This window comes from Sciurus vulgaris (assembly GCF_902686455.1).
Source record: "Sciurus vulgaris genome assembly, chromosome: 11".
Classification (NCBI taxonomy): Eukaryota; Metazoa; Chordata; class Mammalia; order Rodentia; family Sciuridae; genus Sciurus; species Sciurus vulgaris.
Window position 1 is genome coordinate 29,822,987 of NC_136472.1, and position 21,214 is coordinate 29,844,200.

General features: G+C 40.2%; 1 protein-coding gene across 2 annotated transcripts in view; it reads right to left on the reverse strand.

Moving 5' to 3' along the window:
- Positions 1-715: 715 nt before the first annotated feature.
- Positions 716-21,214, reverse strand: part of TTC17 (tetratricopeptide repeat domain 17) — a 112,083-nt gene continuing 91,584 nt past the window's right edge. For both annotated transcript variants that reach the window (XM_079103023.1, XM_079103024.1), the window contains 3 exons: positions 5,193-5,312; positions 3,362-3,505; positions 716-1,875 (listed from right to left, as the gene is read on the reverse strand). In XM_079103023.1, the coding sequence (XP_078959149.1) occupies positions 1,744-1,875; positions 3,362-3,505; positions 5,193-5,312 (396 nt within the window). In that variant the 3' untranslated portion in view covers positions 716-1,743. The remainder of the gene's footprint in view (positions 1,876-3,361; positions 3,506-5,192; positions 5,313-21,214) is intronic.

Below are 21,214 nucleotides of genomic sequence, written 5' to 3' on the forward strand. Positions count from 1 at the left end.
AAGTGCATTTCACTATATGCATATTAAAAAATAAAAGACAAGAAGCAACTGTTGAGGGTTTTGGAGGGAAACTCAACACCAAACTGGCGAGATGGAGGAGGGAACTATACTTAGACACATTGATTTATAAGGATCCTCCTACTGAGCCAAGGCTCACTTTATTCAGTAACAAATGAGCTTACTGTTCTCAAGACATCTGATAAGACTGTTCAGAATTAGCTGGACTCCAGATGCATACAAACTAGAGTTCACAGGTATGTCTGATTGCTCAGCTGCTTCTAAGAAATCACAGCCTGTGTCAGAACCAAACTGTGCCTGCAAAATGAGCCAGTGTTTGTGGTGACCTGTTGACTCTGAGTCTACAGAAGACTCTTTGGGGGAATCCTGTCCCAAAGGGAATGCTCCACATCATGCTGGCATGACTCCCCCAGGGCTCCCTGTGATGGTCACTTGGGTGAACTTAGACCAGTGCTCAAGGAGGGGCTGGACTCTGGCTTACTGCTTCTTTCCTGGCAAGGTCCCTTGTACACCAACTCTGCTCACCCACTGACCGTGGACTGGGGCTGGCTGAGTGTTATCATGCTAATAAATTTATCCACCGGAGAAGCTGGTGATGTGAAAGAAAGATCAAGACATCCCAGGACCTGGGAAGCTCAGAGGCAGTGGTACAGGCAGGCTCCAAAGCGTCCACATGCATCTGGTTCTAAAGAAAAAAATCACATTACAGGTCTATTTTGCTCATAAACAACTTTTATTTTTGTTCTCAATATGTGCCCTTGAAGATTCCAAACCGTTGGGAGTTTCTGATTCTCCTGGGACCAAAGCCAAAGGTGTTGTGTGGAGGCACTGGGCCCTGGCTCTTGCCCTCTTCTGGGGAGCTCGGTGGGAGGCCTAGGGCAGAGGGAGCCACCAGGCCTGCTTATTCCAAGATGGGTAACACAGTGAACAAAGAATTAGTAAAACATAGACTCAGTCTGTCGAGGGCTTCAAATATACATATTCTATATATATAAACCTGTTATATAGGATTTCAACGTATTGGTTTCCTTGCGATTTGTAATTAAAGTACAAATGATAAAGATGGTGCACACTGCAGATCCCCTCTTCAGCCCCCCTCCCGCCCCAACATAAACGAACATTACAAAGGTCAGGAGATCCTAAGAGTTTCTGTTGTTGTAAATATTTTGTCTTAAAAATCATTTTCCCCTTCCTCCCCTGCAAACTACCTCTGAGAATTTGTGACCTAGCAGCATGGAATGGACAAGACTGGGGACCGCGGGGGGCTGGTGGAGGAAGCAGGGGCGTTGCTTCTCACTGGCCGGCACTGGCTGGGCTTGCGTCTCCACTGACGACAGAGGCTAGGACAGGAAGCAGAGGATGTGCAGTGGGGTTTGGCCTCCTCCAGAGGAGGCTGGCTGGACCACTGAGGAAAGCCCTAACGGCCTTGAGGTTTTGGAGACAGAGCGTAGCTCCAGAAATGTCTTGGCTCAGTATTTACACAATATCTTTAAGCTGCATTTTCCTCCTAAGAATCTGTGTTTCTGAAGATGCCTCTTCCAAGGGTGGCTGGGGGAAGAACTGAAAACCAACACCAAACCCATTCCCGCATACGTGAAAGTCCTGCTTGAAGTCTTACTCAGTAATTTCCACACACGTCATTAGAAGTAGATACCGACAGTGATTGGTTGGGTTCTTTTCTGACTCTTTCTGAGAGCCCAGGTTAGGGAGGAGAGGAGGCGCGCGCTAGGGGGAACGCCGGCCCTTCTTCAGCATTAGGTGACACTGGATGGTCTGGATCCGGTTCTTGGCTGGGACGAACTCGGGCTGCAACTTCAGGGTGGACTCGTACCACACCAGTGCCTTCTCAAACTCTTCCTGCAGGGACAAAGGGACAGATGTGAGAGGAAGGGAGCCCTAGACCAGTGGGAAACTGCGACCTCTCTGTGCTCAGAAAGCACCTCCGCGTTAGTGACAATCCTAAAGCATCTCCCAGTGGAGCCACAGCTCGGCAGAGCGCTGAGACCAGGAAGGAAAGCTGCCGGGTCCCAGCGTGCAGCTTCACAAAGCCGAGCTGAGCCCAAGGAGCACAGGGACAGGGGCATCACCTGCCACAGGGGTTAGAGCCAACCAAGGGCGGCAGCAAGGGCTGGCATCACTGAGTGCCCGAAACGTGCCAGGCGCTGTGCGGGTGCTTTATGAAATCCTTGCACATAATCTTCACAGATACCTCCACAAACATGCCCAGCTAATGCTCATTACACACCTGCCTGGATTTTGATGGAAGTAAGTCAGGTGTCTCAATTAGACTTGTAAAGACTTTTTATTTTCTCTAACATTTACAAATTTGAACAGATTTGGAAATGATCACTGCCATACTGAAGGCATTAAATCTTTTACTTAGATTAACACTTTCAAAGAAAAGCCCAACTGGATAAGTGGCTCCTTCTAACCCAACAGAATCCTTCATTCTTAGCAGCAAATTTCACATTTATTGGCAACAGAAATAGATCCTCCAATTTTAAGAAGCAGACAGGGAAATCTGCACATCCAGCAATACCAACCTGGCCAAATTATACTTCCTGCCTCTGAAGTCAAGGACGGTACATAAAGCTTATAGCTCAGGGCTGCTCATTCTATTAACTGTTATTGAGAGGATCCTGGGAATAGCCCCATGTGTGACACCATACTGTAGATGAAAGTGGAGGCATGATTCTTGTGTTAAATTTGGTTATGACAGCTTTTGGGGACCCTTAGGGTTTTAAGTTCCAAAACTGTCCTTGACTCTGACCATCATGAGGGATGTGGTGTTGCCATTTTCTCTGTAAACGGTGTCTGTCACACGAGTGGAATGTCATCATTCATTAAATATTTGATGAGTTCCTACTATGTGCCAAACCCTGGGAGGCACTGGGAACAGGGAGACGAAGAGGAGTCTTGTCCCTAAGGGGAAAACACGGCGAGAGGTGGGCATGGGCATCCTGAGGGCAGGGACAGGGACCTATGCCCACCTGGAAGCAAGAGGGCACAGGGCTGTGTCTACGTGGAATGTTAGGTGAGGTTTCTGGAACAAGGGAAGCCTCCAGAAAATTACAGGGCAATCTGACTCTACTATTCATGGTGAGAAAATTCAGAGTGGTAAATGCTTAGGTGAATTTTGCATATGACTGGAAAACCAAACCAACCAAAGACCCCCCCCCCCCCCCCCCCCCCCCCCCCCCGTTCTCTAACCTCTTATCTGTAAACTTTACCCTCCATGGAGCTGGCAATTTTAGACATAAAACTCAGAGGAAACAGGAGGACAGTGACACATTCAAAGACGCCTGGAAACCAAAGCTGTGCCTGGTCCCCCGCAGAGTCTTACCATCGCCACGTAGACGTTGCCCAGGGTGAAATGGTTCACGGCGAAGTGCGGCGCGATTTCTACGGCCATGGTGGCAACTATGACGGCGTCGTTCCAGAGCTTGGCATTGTGCAAGATGTTGGCCAGGCTGATCAGGGGCACGTCCTGAGAGGAAGGAGGGGTGCGAGAGGGACACTGAGCCTTCACAGTGTGGCCTGGCAGGTGGCAGAACAGGACAATGCACAGTGCTGGCCTGCGGCTGGCTGCTGCTCTGTGATAGGCGACCAAGCTCGGGGACTGCGCCAGAACATAAACCCATCACATCTTTCATCGGCAAAGTCTTGCCTCCCAAAACCACCAGAACAACAATGTCAGCTGAAGCAGGCAATCTGCTGTGTGAGGAGCTGGTTTATTCTGGTGCAGCCCTTGTCTGGGTGCCGACTGGTCATAAGAAGTGCACAGACACCTGTCCGCAGACCACACTTTGAGTGGAGCTGTAAAAGAGCCCAGGTATTCTGTGCAAGGACCACTGTGTCACCTAGAGCAGTCGCTGCGAGCTTCGGCCCACAGGCCAGGTCAGCCGGCGGCCTGCTTCTGTGCAGCTTACTGGATTGGTCATTCCCATTCCTTTATGAATTTCCGGGTCGTCTCCTACTGTGGTGGAATCAACTAGTGGCAACAGAGCCCACCTGACCCGTGGGGCACAAATGTTTCCATCTGGCTCTACAGAACGTGTGCGGATCCCTTTGCTGATCCAGTCTGGACCTTCCCCACTGCCTCAGAGAGAAGGCACAGAATGATGGACTGAACGAGCAGCAACATCATATCATAATTTCCCCCTTTTAAGTGTGTTACCCGAGTTGTGGGCTGTACCACATGGTACCAGGTTCTACAGGAGACACAGAAGAAACAGAAAAAAGAGCTGATCTGTGTCCTTACTGGACATCCATAGAATGCATGTCCTCAGATGAGGTCCTCAAAGTTCAATAACTTGCCCGAGGTCACAAAACCAGTAACAAGTGGAGCTGTTTAGAATTCAGCAATGCCCCACGGCAAAGCCTGTGCTCCTTCCTGTACCCCAGGTACTGCCTGGGCAAACAAGGAAGACATGAGGTGTGTCTTTAGTGTGAGGTTTGGAGTAATGCAGAACTCGGCACACAGGATACAGATGTGCTCCCAAATACTGCATATTCTCAGCCACTACAATGATAACACCTTTTGGAGAAGACTGACATTATACAGGGTGAGCTGGCTGGTGTTGGGGTGTGTGTGTGTAAAACAGGAAGTTAGTGAAGGATTGAGTGGGTAGCTCAGTGAAAGAACTCTTGCCTAGCATGTGCGAGGCCCTGGATTTGATTCCCAGCACTGCAAAATGAAAGGGGACAGTCAGCCAAGGAATGGAAACTGGCCAACGTATGTAAAGAAATGGGAATTTGCTTGGGTTGCTGTGCCTGGAAGTGAGCTCAAAAGAGCATAAGAGGCTTCCGGCCCCTGGGGATCAGAAAAACCCAGAAAGCCTTCCAGGGTGTGGGCTACTTAGGCCAGTGTACTTGCTGTACAACGGCTGGCTCTGGTGCAGCTGAAAACGTACTGAGTAATGTCATATCTCACGGTGATGCAAAGGACCTTCCCTCAATCCCACCTTGCTGAGGCAGGGGGCATGCAGTGGGGGCAGTTCACAGGCTTGCTGCAGCACGGGCCAGGCTGGGCTCTCTCGCCCCATCCTTCCTGTGCACCGTGTCCTGACCGGGCAAGCATGGGGAGGGCTGGCTGAATAAAGGCTGGCTCGGAATGAACCACGGGGCGCAGAAGGTACCTCAGGATGGAGGCCTCGCCTCTGAGTCCCACTCACCTTCATTTGGTGGGGAGCGTAGTGGAGGGCCTGGCGTAGGCAGTCGATGGCCTTCTTCCCTTGGCCTTTCACTCTCCAGTAGAGGGCTGCCATGCTGGAAAGGACCCAGGATGTCTGATTCTACAAAGGAAAGGACAGCTAAGTCTGGTGTCTCTCCAATTACGTGCTGATTATTACCAGGATTAGGAAGAGGACCATGAGTCGCCACCATTCACCTGAGTACTCAGTAGGTGCCCGCACCCCGCTAGGCAGTTAGGTTTGTCCTGGTGTTAATCCCAACAGCGGTCCTAAGAGCCTCTTTCTATGCTATTCAGCCTTTATGCGAACCAGAAAACTGTGGTCCAGAGAAGCAAAGTATCCTGCTCGAGGCCACTCAACAACACACTAGCTGAACTATATTTCACATCCAGGTTCTACTTTACTTAAATGTAACCTTTGGGACTGGTCACTCACATGTTTCAAAAACCAGGAAGTACGCAGTTATACAGAGAGAAAACTCCCTCTTGTCCTGTCTCTACTGTACAAAATACTATTTTTAGTCCTCATGTATCCTTCCAGGATTTGTTTTACACAAGGAAAAAATGAAGACAGAATTAAACTTCCACCCTTCTCTCCCCCGCACTTTTTATTGGTGCATTATAGTCGTACATATTAATGGGATTTGTTACACGCCCGTACGTGCACACAATATAACAATATGATTTGGTCAATATCACTCCCCAGCGCTTCCTCCTCCCTCCCTCCCACCCATCCCATGGTCCCTTTCCTCTGCTGATCTCCCTTTGATTTTTAGGAGATTCACCTCATCTTTGTTTCCCTTTTTCTTCTCTAGCTTCTATATATGAGAAAAAACACATGACCCTCAACATTCTGTTTGACTGGTCTCTAGTTCCTTCCATTTTCCTGCAAATGCCATAATTTCATTTTTCCTTACGGCTGAATAAAACTCCATTGTGTATCTACACCACATTTTCTTTGTCCATTCATTTGTTGACGGACACCAGGCAGGTTCCATAGTTTGGTGACTCTGAGTTGTGCTGCTCTAAACATGGCTATGCATGTTGTCACTGTATTTAAGATGACTTTAGTTCTTCAGGGTAAATGCTGAGAAGTGGTATACTTGGGTTATATGGTGGTTCCAGGCCCACTGATTATTTATGTTCTTGATGACTGCCATTCTGACGGGTGCGAGATGAAATCTCAGTGTAGTTTTGATTTGCATTCCCCTAACTGCCAATGATATGTTTTGTGTGTGTGTATTTGGTGGCCATATTTACTTATTTATTTTTTTTTGAGAAGTGTCTGTTTAGCTCTTTTGTTCATTTATTAATTGGATTATTTGACTTTTTGGTGTACAGTTTTTTGAGTTCTTTATATATTCTACATATTAATCCTGTCAGAAGAGTAGCTAGCAAATTTTATTCCATTCTGTGGGTTTTTTCTTCACAGTCCTTATTGTTTCCTTTGCTGTACAGAAGCGTCTTAATTTGATACTGTCTCATTTTTTAACTCTTAGGATTATTTCCTGAGCTCTGTAGGTCCTATTGAGAAAGTCATTGCCTATTGAATAGTTTCTGGTCTAATTCCTAGTGCTTTGATTCATTTTGAATTGATGTATATATATATTTTTTTTTGTGCAGAGTGATAGATAAAGGTCTACTTTCATTCTTGTATTATGGATAGAATCATTTGTTAAAGAGGCTCTTTTCTCCAACATATGTTTTTGACACCTTTGTCACGGATCAGATGACTGTGTCTGTGTGGGTTTGTCTCTGTCTATTCTTTACCATCAGTCTACAAGTCTGTTCTTATGCCAGTACCAAGTAGTTTTTGTTACTATAGGTCTGTAGTACATTTAGAAGTCAGATATTGTGGTATCTCCAGCATTGCTTTTTTGGCTTAAAACTGCTTTGCCTATTCTGGGTATTTTATTCTCCCAAATGAAAGAAGAATGTCATCGACATTTTGATGGGGACTGTATGCAATCTGTATATTGCTTTTGGTAGTATGGCTATTTTAACACTATTAATCCTGCTTATCCATGAACATAGGAGGTCTATCTTCTAAAGCCTTCAATTTCTTTCTTCAATGTTCTGTAGTTTTCATTTTACAGGTTTTTCACCTCCTTGGTTAGATTTATTCCTAGGTATTTAATTTTTTTGTGGTTACTGTGAATGGAACTGTTTTCCCACTTTCTTTCTCAGCTGATTCATTGTTGGTATACAGGAAAGCTATTGATTTTTGTAGGTTGAATTTGTAACCTGCTGTTTTGCCAAATTTGTTTATTAGCTCTAGCAGTCTTTTGGTGTTGTTTTGCATCTTCTAGGTACAGGATCATTGCATCTACAAACTGATAATTTGACTACTTCCTTTCCTATTTTTATCCCTTTTATTTCTTTCTCTTGCTAATTGTTCTGGTCTTACCCTTTTTAAATGCAAAGTAACCTACTTACTTATATCGGAAGTGACACTCATTTGTATTGTGCTCTATTCACCAAACAAGATATGTTGGAGATCTTTTCCATAAGTACATGGAAAGCGTCCTCATTCTTTGTTAAGAGCTGCATAGTGTTTCCTGGCAGGAATGTACTAGTATTTATTTAATTGAATCCTTATTAAGGATTATTCCACTTTTCCTCAGTTTTTCACTATTACAGCAGTGCTGCCAAAGTAACATTGCACGGGCAGAATCACATTTGTGCACTTGCAGGGCTCACTCCCGTGTCGAGGAGGTATGCTTTTCACTCTGATAGATACCTGCTCTCCACAGGCCTAGAACACTTTAATCTCAGTGTCCCTATTTCTTAAAGACTGACGTTATAAACCTTGGACCCTTGTAGCTATGATAGGTGAAAAATGTGATTTAAATCTGTATTTTCCTACTTGTGAGTACAACTGACCATCTTTTTATATTCTTCCTGTGACTTACCTGTCCTTATATTTTGCTTATTTTCCTGAGGACTTTATCATGACAGGATTCACATGACGTAGATTTTGATTTCTATAGAGATCAGTTTGTTATCTCTGGTGACTTCTGGATTTTCAGCTGTAGCGGGAAGGCTCTCTTCAAGATTTTCAAGAAATTTTGTCACCATGTGTTTTCTCCCCAGAACTTGTATAATTTCATATTTCACATTTGTCTTTGATCCATTTGAATTTTAATGGTGTAATATAAAAGATAAAGATCCAACTTAATATATTCCAGATGGCTACAAAGTTGTCCCAATATTTAATGAAAAATGCCTTTCTTCCTTTAGTGAGATGCTATCTTTGCCACATGCAAAATTTCAACACTTAATGTAAGTCTAATTTTGGATTTAGGTCTAAATTTGGATATTTCTATCTATTTCATCTATCAGTTTTGATTGATGATCTCAGATACTACAGAAGAGGCAATCAGAAAACACCCTGCTTCCCATCTTCTTTTTAATTTCTGGTAATTTTATAACTGCACATTATCAAGGCATATAGTATTTATATTACAATCTGTCACCTTATGCCCACTTTTTAGTACTGGTGCTACAGCTAAATGTATTCAATCATCACTGACATTACTTTTGTGTGGTTTCCCCAATCATCTCCTGGTTGGCTGAAGTTCATCTTCTAGTGGTTTCCTCAAGAAGAATTCATGGAAACAGTATTCTTGGAGGTAACTGTTAGGGGCTGTGATGTCTTCCCCTAAGGTTCGTATTTTAAAATCCAAACCACCACAACCTCAGAATATAACTGCATTTGAAGGTCTTTGGTGACATTAAGTTAAAATGAGGCATTAGGGCAGGGCCTAATCCAATATGACTGGATTTATATGAAGGACTTATAAGAAGAAGAGATGCGCCAGATTCCTGTGTGACCAGCCAGACAACATGTGGAGAGGCAGAGAGAGGGGGGCCCTAGGAGGGCCATAGGTGAGCCATGCAGAGGCCTCAGAGGAAACCAAGCTTGTCACCACCTTGATCTTGTACTCACAGCCTCCAGACATGAAAAAATAAATTTGTTGTTTAAGCCACCGACTCTGTGTTACTCTGTTACAGTTGCCCTGGTGAACTAATACATTCATTTATGTTCAAAACTTTCTGTCTAAAGTCTTCATGCCTAAAAGAAAGTTTGGATATAAAACTATAGCACACTCCTTCCTCAAATAGTTTGTTGGTATTTTATTCTAAATTATTATTTAGAAGGCATTACAGAGAAATCTGAAGCTAACCTCCTTCTTAGTGGCCTGATCCTTTTGACTGGCTTCCCAAAAGGATTTTCATTTTTTAAATGCAATTATCTTTAATGCCAATATCTGACATACAAAAGAACATATTTATATGATTATATAAGTATGTAGAGTACATAACTGTATAACATATATAAGTATATAGTTACATAAACATAATTACACAAATATATATCATGACATAAAACATTTATTTACGCTTTATGGCATAAAATAACAAATATCCCAGACACCATCACCCAACTGAAGAATGAACTTGCACTTACTGTGTGTGTTCTACACTTCCAGAGGCACACACTATTCTAAATGTTTCTTTTGCCCGGTATGATGGTGCATGCCTATAATCCCGGTGACTTGGGAGTCAGAGGCAGGAGAATTGCCGGTTCGAGGCCAGCCTGGACAACTTAGCAATACTTTTGGCAACTTAAATGAAAGTGCCTTGAAGTAAAAAATAAAAAGGACTGGGAATGTGGCTCAGGGGCCCCAGGTTCAATCTCCATTAACAACAACAACAACAAGTTGTCTTTATTATTCCACTGCTCCTTTTAAACATAGTTCTATCACTCACACGCGCATATTTGCTTCAACAATATTACTTAGTCTACCTCTTCCTGAGCTTTCTAAAGATGGTGTGCTGTATGCTGTCTTCTGGGGCTTGGGGTTGTAACTCGTCAATGTATTTCTACACCTCATCCATGCTTTTGTGTAGTTTTAGTTCATTCAATATCTCTGCTGCACAAATAAATGTCCACTAAGTGAATTTACTATAATGCATTTCTCTATTTTCTGCAGATGGGGGTTTGAGTTGTTTCTTGTTGCAAATAAATGTGCAGTTTCTCTCGTTTGGAGCAGATACCTAAGAGAATTGCTGGGTGACAGGATATGCAGATGTTAAAAACAAAAACAAAAACCCAAGAGAATGACAAACTGCTTCCCAAAGGTGGTGTGCCAATTTATAATCCCACTGCACTGTTTAGAAGTGCCTCTTGAAAGGGAGAACAACGGAGGAGAGGAATGGGAAGGGAAATGAAGGGATGGGGAAGGGGGAACAGGGAATGGAACTGACCCAACTGTTCTGTGCCTGCATGAATGTATCACAATGAATTCCACTTTCATGTATAACTGTAATGGAACAATTTAAAAAAAATTAAAAGTTCAATTTTAAAAATGAAAACAAAGTATTAAAAAAAAGTGCTTCTGGATCCACATATTCTTTCTAACTCTTGGTATTATTAGAGGGAGTAAAATGGCATCTCACCATCTTACTGGACATTTCCTAATTACGAGTGAGATTGGGGATTGCTTCCTAAGTTTATTCATTACACACCACTTCTGTGAAATGTGTTTATATCTTTTATGTATTCCTTTTTTGTTTTGTTTTGTTTTGTTTTTGTTTTAATGGTGCCGGGGATGGAACCCAGGGCCTTGCCAGACGAGTGTTCCACCACTACACTACATCCCCAGTTCTAATACATTTTCTATTTTATTACTTATCCTTCTCATCAATTTAGATGTTCCATATTCTTGATCCTTTGTGTAGGTCAAGTGTGTTACTCATTTTCTCTCACTTTGGCTTTCTCTTTTTTAACTTAAAAAAGGATAAACCTTAATGTAATTAAATTTAATGTTTCCCATTATAATTAGTGTTTTAAGAAACCTTCCCCTATTCCATGGCTGGAAACATCATTTCCTGCATTGTAGTCTTTCAGTTTTGATTTTACTACTTGGTCATTAATTCACATGGAATTGAGTATTTCTGTAAAATGTAAGGACTAAAAGTGACGATGCAATTGCCAATTCTTTTCAAGAGTGTCCTGTCTATTCCTTACTCCTCACCCTTCCATAAAAGTTCAAATTCTGATTATAATAGCATTGACTCTAAACCAAATTGACAAGTTTATGGAGTGTGTCTCCCTATCCATTGACATTATATATCTGTGTTCGTGTCTTTTAAAATGCCTTTTAATAAAGTTTTATCACTATCTGCAAACAGATCTTGCTAACTTTTTATCAGAATCATTATTGGGAACCTCTAATTTTTGGAACAATGTAAATGTTAATATTTTAACTGCTATATAGAAATGCAACATTTTTATTTATCGATTATAGGCAGTTGCCTTGATAACAATATTATTCCAAAAAAATCTGTATATTCCTTTGGGTTTACTATGCAGACAATAACATCCTCTATGAATTAACATTTTTCTCTTCCTAGTGCTTACACAATTAATTTCTATTTCTTGCTTTGCTTTACTTGCTATGACTTTCACTACAAAGCTGAAACGAAATATTGGTGGTCTGCATTCTTTCCCCTGATTTAAAAATTATTTTTAGCATTTTTCCCCATTAGGAATCATCTTTGAAGTTTTGTTCATTCTTTTAATCAGTTTAAGGAAGTTATTGTTTATTCTTAATTTACATTAGTTTTATACCATGAATGGGTGAATATTCTCAAAAGCAATCTACTGAAATGCTTTCATAATTTTTCTCCTTCAATTTGGAGAATGAAAGTTTAGATTTCACTAAAGATAGAGTGTTTTCAGTATTTCTTAGATATGCCTAACTTGGTCAAGGTTAATCTTTTTTTAAGAAATATGTTGCTGAATTCAATCCTAATATTTCACTCATGATTTTGATACATTCACCAGTGAGATAAGTTCTTTAATTTAAAAATTCCACATAATATAGATGTAAATACACACGATTTTCTTTCTCATAGTGTTTAGTTTTGTTTTTGAGGCTATTCTTTTTTCACAGAAATAATGGGGGAAGTTATTCCTTTTTCTATTGTTTGGAAATCCAATTGAGAAGAAGTTTTTTTCCCAAAGATTTGGTGGAGTTCATCTGTACAATCAATAGATGTTATTTTATTTTTTGTGAAAAATTAAAAATTCCCCTCTATGTATCTTTCTTCCCCTTGCCATTAAAAATAATTAGTAACGTACCATGATATTTTTTTCTACTTTGATTTTTCCCCCCCACTTTATAAATACCCTGGGATTATTTTCTACAAGTTGAGAGACAGTTGTAGAAGCCTCCATTACAGGGAACCTTTTTTTTTTTTTTAATACTTTTTTAGATGTTGATAGACCTTTATTTTATTCATTCATTTATACATGGTCCTGGGAATCGAACCCAGTGCCTCACACATGGTAGGCAAGTGCTCTGCCACTGGGCACAATGCCAGCGCCCACAGGGAACCTTATCTAGTCTGTCCCCTACTGCTAGGCACCTGGGTTGCTTCTAGTCTACTATTACAAGCCAGGCTACAATAAACAGCCTCATTCAGAGGTGTTTTTGTTTTATTTTTTGCCAATGTATTTTTAAAAAAGATTCCTGAAAGAAATAATTGAAAGGGTAAGTTAGTGTGTAATCATTGTTTCACGGAGTAATGGGGGAAGTAATTCCTTTTTCTATTGTTTGGAAAGTCATTTAGATTGAGAGGAAGATACAGTTAATTAGCTCCGTAGAGATTATTCCACTTTGCATTTCCACAAGCAGTGTGTGACAGCACCTGTTTCCCAGTAGCATCACCAGAGGTATCTTACCAAACTGGATTTTTGGAAATGCAATGAATAAGAAATATCTCTGTGTAGTTTTGGTTTGATTTTTTCCCCCAACTTTTAGAAACAGAAGTACAGAGCACTGACTTTAGCCCTCTCTCCCCGTTTTTTCTTTTTAAACTCATGTATCTACTTAGGCTATAAACTCCCCTCAAGCACTGCTTTAGCTGCACCCCAGTTCTGATATGCTATGCCTTTACCATTTGTTTAAAAACATTTTTCAACCATTGTGTTTTTTTTCATTAACCTACAGTTTATTTAGAGGTGTGCTGCTTAATGTACCAAAATAGCTGGGGATTTTGTATCTATCCTTTTAGCTTAATTCTAGTATGGACAGAAAACCCATTCTAAATGATTTCAATGTTTAAATTGAGGCTTAATTTATGATTCAGCTTATGAACAACATAGTGAATGTTCCATGTGCATTTTTAAAAACGAGTTCTTTTATCACAGTTGAAAGCAAGATTATATAATACTAGTTAGGTCATTTATTAGTAAGATGTTTTATATTTGTACTGATTTTTTTTGGTATGCTTATTTCCATCAGTTTTTTTAGTGATCTGTTAAGTCTTTTTATGGGGTTCCTTTATTTCTTCTTTTGACTCTGTCCATGTTTAATGTTTGTTTTATATAATTTGGAACAATGTTTTTGGTTTCATATAGTTTTATAATTTTCTATGCACCTGGTGGATTGATTTATCATTTCAAAATCTTTATATTTATTGGTAAAAATGTTTCTTTCCTTAAATTCCACATTGTCTGATTTGACATGGCTATATCAGCTTTCCTAGGCATTTGTATCTATATATTTTTTTTTGTTTAATTCCAATCATTTTATCTTACATTAAGATGTCTTACTTTTGGCCTATGGTTGTGGCTTAGTGGTAGAGCTCTTGCCTAGCATGTATGAGGCACTGGGTTTGATTCTCAGAACCATATGTAAATATATAAAATAAAGACCCACCAACAACTATAAAAAATATTTTAAAAAATGTGTTACTTTTAAAAAGCACATAATTGGGTTCATTTTGTAAATCCAGTCTGACAATGTTAGTACTCTAATTGGAGTATTTGGTCCTTCTGTATTTATTGTGATTACTGACGTACTGAGTTTATCATTTTACTATTTGCCTTCTGTTTACCTGTTTTATGTATTTTGTCCTTTTTTGCTTCTTTTTTGAATAACCAAATTTTTTTGTTCTTCCATTTCTCTGAATCATAATTCTTTTACTGTTCTTAGTGATTAACCTAGAAGTTATAACATGCATCTTCAATTTATTCCAGAATTAAAATGTATCATTACCTTATATTACTTTCCTGATAATACCAAAATCTAACACTTAATCCATGAATGCTCATTAGAAAGTGATCTCATGTTAACTTTTGAGCTGTTTCCTGGGAAACTGAAATCTCACAGAAGTAGAACGTCACCTGTGCAACCAGGCAGCATGAAACTACCAGTAGGTGGGAGAACTGGGAATTAACTGGTGGCAGGCAACAACAGCTCTAGGCTTTCCCGTGTGACGCTTCCTGTTCTTGATGGAACCCCTGGATTCTAGGCCTATGACACTTGAGATTTCTAAGCCAGGGTGTTCCCAAACTCACCTTGCCCTGGACTTGCCACCTGGGGGAAGGGGCAGAGAAGAGCTCCCAGGGACTGCTGCCAGACAGCTGTGGGACTCTGGGAGACACATGAAAAGCTGCGCTGCTGGCTGGCTGTTTGTCCTCAGTGGAGGCAAGCCATGAGAGGCCTACTGAGTTGTGTGAGAGTGAGTGACCTACCTAGCTAGTTCTACGACTGCTGGGCGTGGGCTCTGCAGAGGAGTGGCAGCAGACTTTTATAGCCTTAGTTTGATATAGCTAAGGCACCATGACATAAAAGACACAGACGGAACTATGCAATGACTCCATGCTTACGCCTGGATCTGTGATTGGACAAAGAAGGTGGAGCTGCTGGGTTGCTTCTGACCAAACTGGACTGGCTGCTGATCCAGTCAGCATCTAGAAGTGTCTATGAGCCAGCACCTGCGGAAATGGGGGACCAGAGTGGAAGAATGACTCTGCACCTGCTCCAAAGGTCAAACAGGACTATGTGGCAGCCTGGCAAACAAACTGGCCACAGAGGAAATAGCAGGAGCTTGTTGCAAACCTGGGGCCACAGCAGGAGGAGACCTTTGCAGTCTTCTAAGTGCTGTGTGTGGAGAGCTATGTAGGATGTGACTTAAGGTTCTGATGATGTGTACAGACCTAAATCTAAAACTGGTCTGATTAATGCCATCTGCTGACAGTTAGTGAAAATTATGCAATGCAAATTCAATAACTCCCTAAGGAGACAATTACTGATGGATGTCTGAAGAAATAATAAAGAATAATGACTACTGTGAAAGTTGAGGCCAAGAGAGTACAGAGATCCTTGCTATTTTGTGGATGGTAAATGGGAAGGTAGCACTTGTGCTGTTCTTGCCATTTCCTAAGTCACAGGTTTCAAAGGGTGGTCCTCAGACAAGCAGCACTGCCCATTATCACTGGGGAACTTATTAGAAATGTAAATTCTTGATCCTGAGCCTAGACCTACTGAATATGGAAGTGGGATCTTTGGACCCAATAATCAATGTTTTAACAAGCTTGTGATTCTGATGTATCCTACAGTCTGAGTTCTGTACTTAAGTTAATAACAGGGTCACAGAGGTTACTCTGTGAGTCTACAATGGAAACCAACATTGGATTCTAATGCTACTCCTCTGAAACCTGCAAAGGTGGAGGCGAGTGATTACAAGCAACACAGCTTATGGTAAGATAACCCTGGTTGGTGAACTCTATCTGGACAAGGCAACTGTAAATACGCCCTAGCTACCTGGTGGAAAGCCACAGCTTTGCGCTTCCAAGTGTTATGGTTCTTGCAGACAGCCATGCCAGGGGATGATGCAAAAGATACTGATTTTTATATGCATCTTGTGACAACCTAAGCCAGGGAAGTTAGCACAATAAATTGTTTAATTTGTTCCTTTGTATATGAGCTGCCACTTGCAGGAAAAGGGAGCAGATGGTGAATGGCCGGTGGTCTAGGGTGTGAACTCCTGTGAGGTTCAATCTGGAGGTCCGCACCTGCACCACGCTTCCCAGATCCTCCTGAGCGGGCCCAGGTCAAGTGAGGCCCACTGAGTTGCATGAATGTGAAATGTCTAATGGGACCTAAGATTACCCATGCTGGTCAAGGCACCTCCCTTCTGCTGTCTGTAGTACTTTTGTCATAAATTTTGGGAAGTATTACCACCTTAATTTTATAACACCATATTATTTTTATTTACTCTCTTGGTTGCTCCTTTGCTATTTCAGTATTTCTGAGTTTCCATCTGGGATAGTTTTCCTACAGATCCAAAAAAAACTCTTTCGTGATTTTCTGTGCAAGTCTGCTGATAACATACATCTGTTTTTGGTGGACTAAAATCTTTATTTAAAAAAGTGAAATATCCAACAATCCAGAAAGTTCTTTCATGCTGCTTCCCAGTCAATACCTTCCTCCATGAAGTGATTGCTGACCTGACTTCTATCACCACAGGTTAGCATTGCCTATTCTAGAATTTCATACAGTTGAAATCATTATGTGCTTTTTGTGGCCAATTTCTTTTGTTAGCACACTGTTGAAATTTGTAGATACTGGCTCTCTCTTGCTGAAGAGTATCCAATGTATCATACAGTGTTTATCCAGTCTTCCACTTAGGGGCATCTCACTGTTTCCAATTTCAGTGGCTATTAGGAATAGCTGCTGTGAACATTTTTTAACAAGTATTTTTTGACATGTTTTCATATCTCTTTGCTACACATCCTCTCCAACATTTGCTATTATCAATCTTTCATTTTAACCCTTCTAGAAAAGTAGGTAAATGGTATTTCGCTGGGTTTCAGTTTGCCTTTGTAGTTCTTTATATATTCTGGATGCAGGTCCTATGTCAGTTACATGTGCTGCGACTATTTTATGTCAGTCTGTGGCTTATCTATTTTCTTGAGTATCTGTTGAAGATTTAATTTTGATGAAGCCGAATTTACCAATTTTCTCTTATGTAATTTGTGCTTTTTATGTTCTAAGAAAATCTCTACCTACATACACTAAGGACTCGAATATATTCTTATCTTTTGTCCTGGTAACTTTATTATTTTAGCTTCACTTTTCTGTTCATGTCTGTGATTCATCTCAAGTTGACTTTTGTGGATCTGAGGTATAGGTGCATTTTCTCCCTTGTATGTGAATATCCAGCTGTTCCAGAAACATTTGTTGAAGAGATTTTACTTTTCACAAGTACTATGGTGCTCCTGCAATCATTCGACCATACATGTATGGCCTCCCTATTCTGTCCCACCGATTTATTTGTCTATCCGTTTGCCAATACCACACACAGTGATTACTGTATTTACTTCATTTTCAGGTACAGAATGCTAAGTTGGCAGTGTTTTCATTCAGCAATAGAGACGTGTCATTCCTTTGCATTCTGGTCCTACTGTTGAGAAGCTGGCTGTCACTTATAGTTGTTCACTTGAAAAAAGACATTTTTTTTTCTCTTTCTTCATATTTATTGTTTTTTGTTTATAGTAGTTGGCTATGATATTATAGTGGGTCTTCTTTACATTTGTGGGTCACAGACTTTCTTGAGTCTGTAAAATGACATCTTTTGCCCATTTTTTTTTTTTTTTTTTTAAATTCTTAATCATTACTTTTTTAAGCAATGCTTCTGCCCCATTCTCTCCTCTTCCTGGTTTTTCACATGTTGGACCCTTCTTTCTGGGTGTGTATCACATGCCCTTCATGCCCTTATCTGAAGCACCCTTAAATTCCTTTTATGTCTTAATGTTTCAATTTGGATATTTTCTAATACCTGCCTTGATTTGTCATTCATTTCTTCTGCTGTGACCAATTCTATATTCTATCTAATCAGATTTTTAAAAATTGTAGTAAAAACTGCATAACATATAGGATTTACCACCTTAATACTTTCTAAGTGTGCAGTTTGTTTAGTATATTCACATTGCTGTACAACAAATATTCAGAACTTTTTCATCTGGTAAAACTGAACTCTATGCCCCTTAAAAAACTACCACTTCCTCCAGTCTCTAGAGACCACTGTTCTACTTTGTGACTACAAATTTTTCTACTCTAAAAACCTCATATAAGTGAAAACATTCGGTATTTGTGACTGGCTTATTTCGTTTAGCACAATCCTTAGGATTCATCCATGTTGTAGCATGGTCTCAATTTCCTTTCTTACTAAGGCTGGATCCCTATATGAATGTACCACATTTTGTTTATCCATTCATCTGTTGATGACAAATGAATTTCTTACACTTTTTTGTTATAGTGAAAAAAAAATATATTTTCACCAAGCCCTGAACATGGATGTGCAAATGTTTCATTGAGATGATTTCAATTCATATATACCCACAAGTAGAGTTTGTGGTTCATATAGTCATTCTACTTTTAAGTTTTTGAGGAATTATGATACCTTTTTCATGGCAACCACAGCATTTTATATTTCTACCAACAGTGCACAAGGATTCCAAGTCTTCTACATCCTCACCAACACTTATTTTACATTTTTAAATAGAGTCATCTTAGCAGGTGAGGTGATACAGCACTGTAGTTTTGATGTACATTTTCCTAATACTGATACTGATCATCTTCTCTTATGTCACTCGTCATGTGTCTGTCACCTTTGAAGAAATGTCTATTCATGTCCTCTGTACATCATTTGGTGATTTGGTTTTTGTGATGGAGTTATTTCTTTACGTATTCTGGATACTAACTGCTTATCAGATGCATGACTTGCAGATACTTCCTCCCACTCCGCAGTGCTTTTCCATGGTTCTGCTCCTGCTTCCTGACACACAGGTTTTATTCCTGTTGCTGCCCAATGTATCTATTTGCCTCTGGTGCATGTGCTTTTGGGGTGATAACCAAGAAATTCTTGCCAAAGTTCAATATCTTGAGATTTCCCCCTCATGTTTCTTCTAAGAGTTGTATAGTTTTCCATCTTACACATTGGTCTTTCATCCATTCTGAGTTAATTTTTGTATGTGGTATGAGGTAAGGGTCCAAGTACATTTTTTGGTATGTATATATATATATATACAGTTTTCCTAATACTAAAGAGACTGTCCTTTCCCCAATAAATGGTCTTGGTCTCTTGTCAAATGTCACTTGACTGTTTATACACGGGTTCTCCATTATTTAACCCAATTTTAGGCCTATCCAGAGTTCTTAGTTTGTTATTATAATTCTCAGTTCAAGAATGTTCAATTGGTCATTTTCCCTGACAAGTTTCAATTATCTGGAGAAATTTTCTTTTTATCTTTTCTCCTTTTGTTCTATATTCTTGAATGCATGAATCATTGTTAGTTTAAAGTCCTTGTCTTGGCTCCAATGCCTGGGTCATCCGTGGGTATATTTCTATTGTCTGTCCTTTCCTCTTGGTTTTCAATCCTAACTGTTGGATGTCGAGTGTAATTTTACTGAAGGTGTCTAGAAACTGTAGAGGTTCCAGTTGATGTTATCTTCTTAGAGAGAGCATTCACCCTTTCTTCACCTCAGCAAGGAAAGTGTTAAAAATGTAATCCAATCACTAACTGCTGAGTTGGCTGATATTCTAATGTGGAAAGACTCATTTTCCTCAGTTTTGTCTCTTCTTGAAAAGCTCATCTCCAGACATTCCAAATGAAATCGTGGGATAGTTAGTTATCAGAAGTCCCTGTTTTCAGTGGTGGGCCCTGCCTCCACAGTTAGGTGGGACTGCCAAAACTGGTTTTTCATGCTTTCTATTTGGCTCCGTGGCCTCCCATGTTTTGTTGTTTCAGACGAGACTAGGCACGTTCAGGGTGGTGTGGCCACAGACTGCTCTGTAGTGTCAGGATTTGGCAGTGTACTGTCAAGATTGCTACATCTGTTCTCTGCCCAGCTTCTCACCAAGATTTTGGCTCTTCTAGTGTTCAATTTTATTCCTCTACCCCCTGCAACAATTCCAAATTCTGTTGATTTCTCTGTTTGAATCCTCACCCTCCTGTATTACAGCAGATTATGCTAAATTTTTTTGATTTTCTGTTCTTTTTTCCTTTTATGATTCAATCTGAATATTCCCTGTCATTCTCTCTGATCTTTTATGCCTTGTCAGGCCCATTCTTCTGAAGGACTATTGATTTTTTTTCTTTTTTCTTTTTAGAAGCTCCTTAGAAATCAGGTTTTAAAACTCTATTTCTAATATGCTAAACCATTGCTCTCAGGTTTTCATTTACCTTTTAACTTTCTTTATAGTGTTTATTTAAATGCAAGCTTAACAATTTTATGTAATTTATTTTATTAACTTTCTTTATAATGCATGAATTCTGAGCCAATTAGGAAAATTTTTTTATATTCAGGTCATGAAGAATTCTTAAGTATTATATCTGTACTTATATGAGATCAATTTTATATTAATTTAAATCTCTGAATCATTTAAAATTTATTTTGGTGTATGTAGAAAGAATGGTGTCTAGCTTAACCTTTCTCCTCATCCAGCATTAAAACATGCATTTGGGAATGAAGGGAAGGGATGGGGAATGGGAACAGGAAAGACAGTAGAACGAATCAGACATAGCTTTCCTATGTTCACATATGAATACATGACCAGTGAAACTCCACATCATGTACAACCACAAGAATGGGAAGTTATACTCCATGTGGGTATAATATGCCAAAACACATTCTACTATCATTTGTAACTAAAGAGAACAAATAAAAAATAAAAAGAAAACCCAGTTCTGCCCAAAACAAAACCAAAAAATTAAACAAGCATTCCCCGACTGGTGAGATGCTGCCTTTATAATACACTGAAGTGCCACATGCAGTTAGCTTTCTGTCCTTTCCTATTGACCTGTGTTTTCATGTACATTATCAAATCATTTTAATCAGACTTCATGTTTAATATAAGGTTAAATCATCCTTTTCTCCAACTGTGTTTTTTTTTTTTTTTTTGGATACTGGGGATTGACCTCAGGGGCACTCAACTGCTGAGCCACATCCCCAGTCCTATTTTGTATTTTATTTAGAGACAGGGTCTCACTGAGATGCTTAGCACCTCACTGTTGCTGAGGCTGCCTTTGAACTCAAGATCTTCCTGCCTCAGCCTCCCCAGCTGCTGGGCTGTGCCACTGCGCCCGGCTCCAACTGTTCTTTTTACAATTTATCTGGCTATTCTTGCTTGTTCATTCTTCCA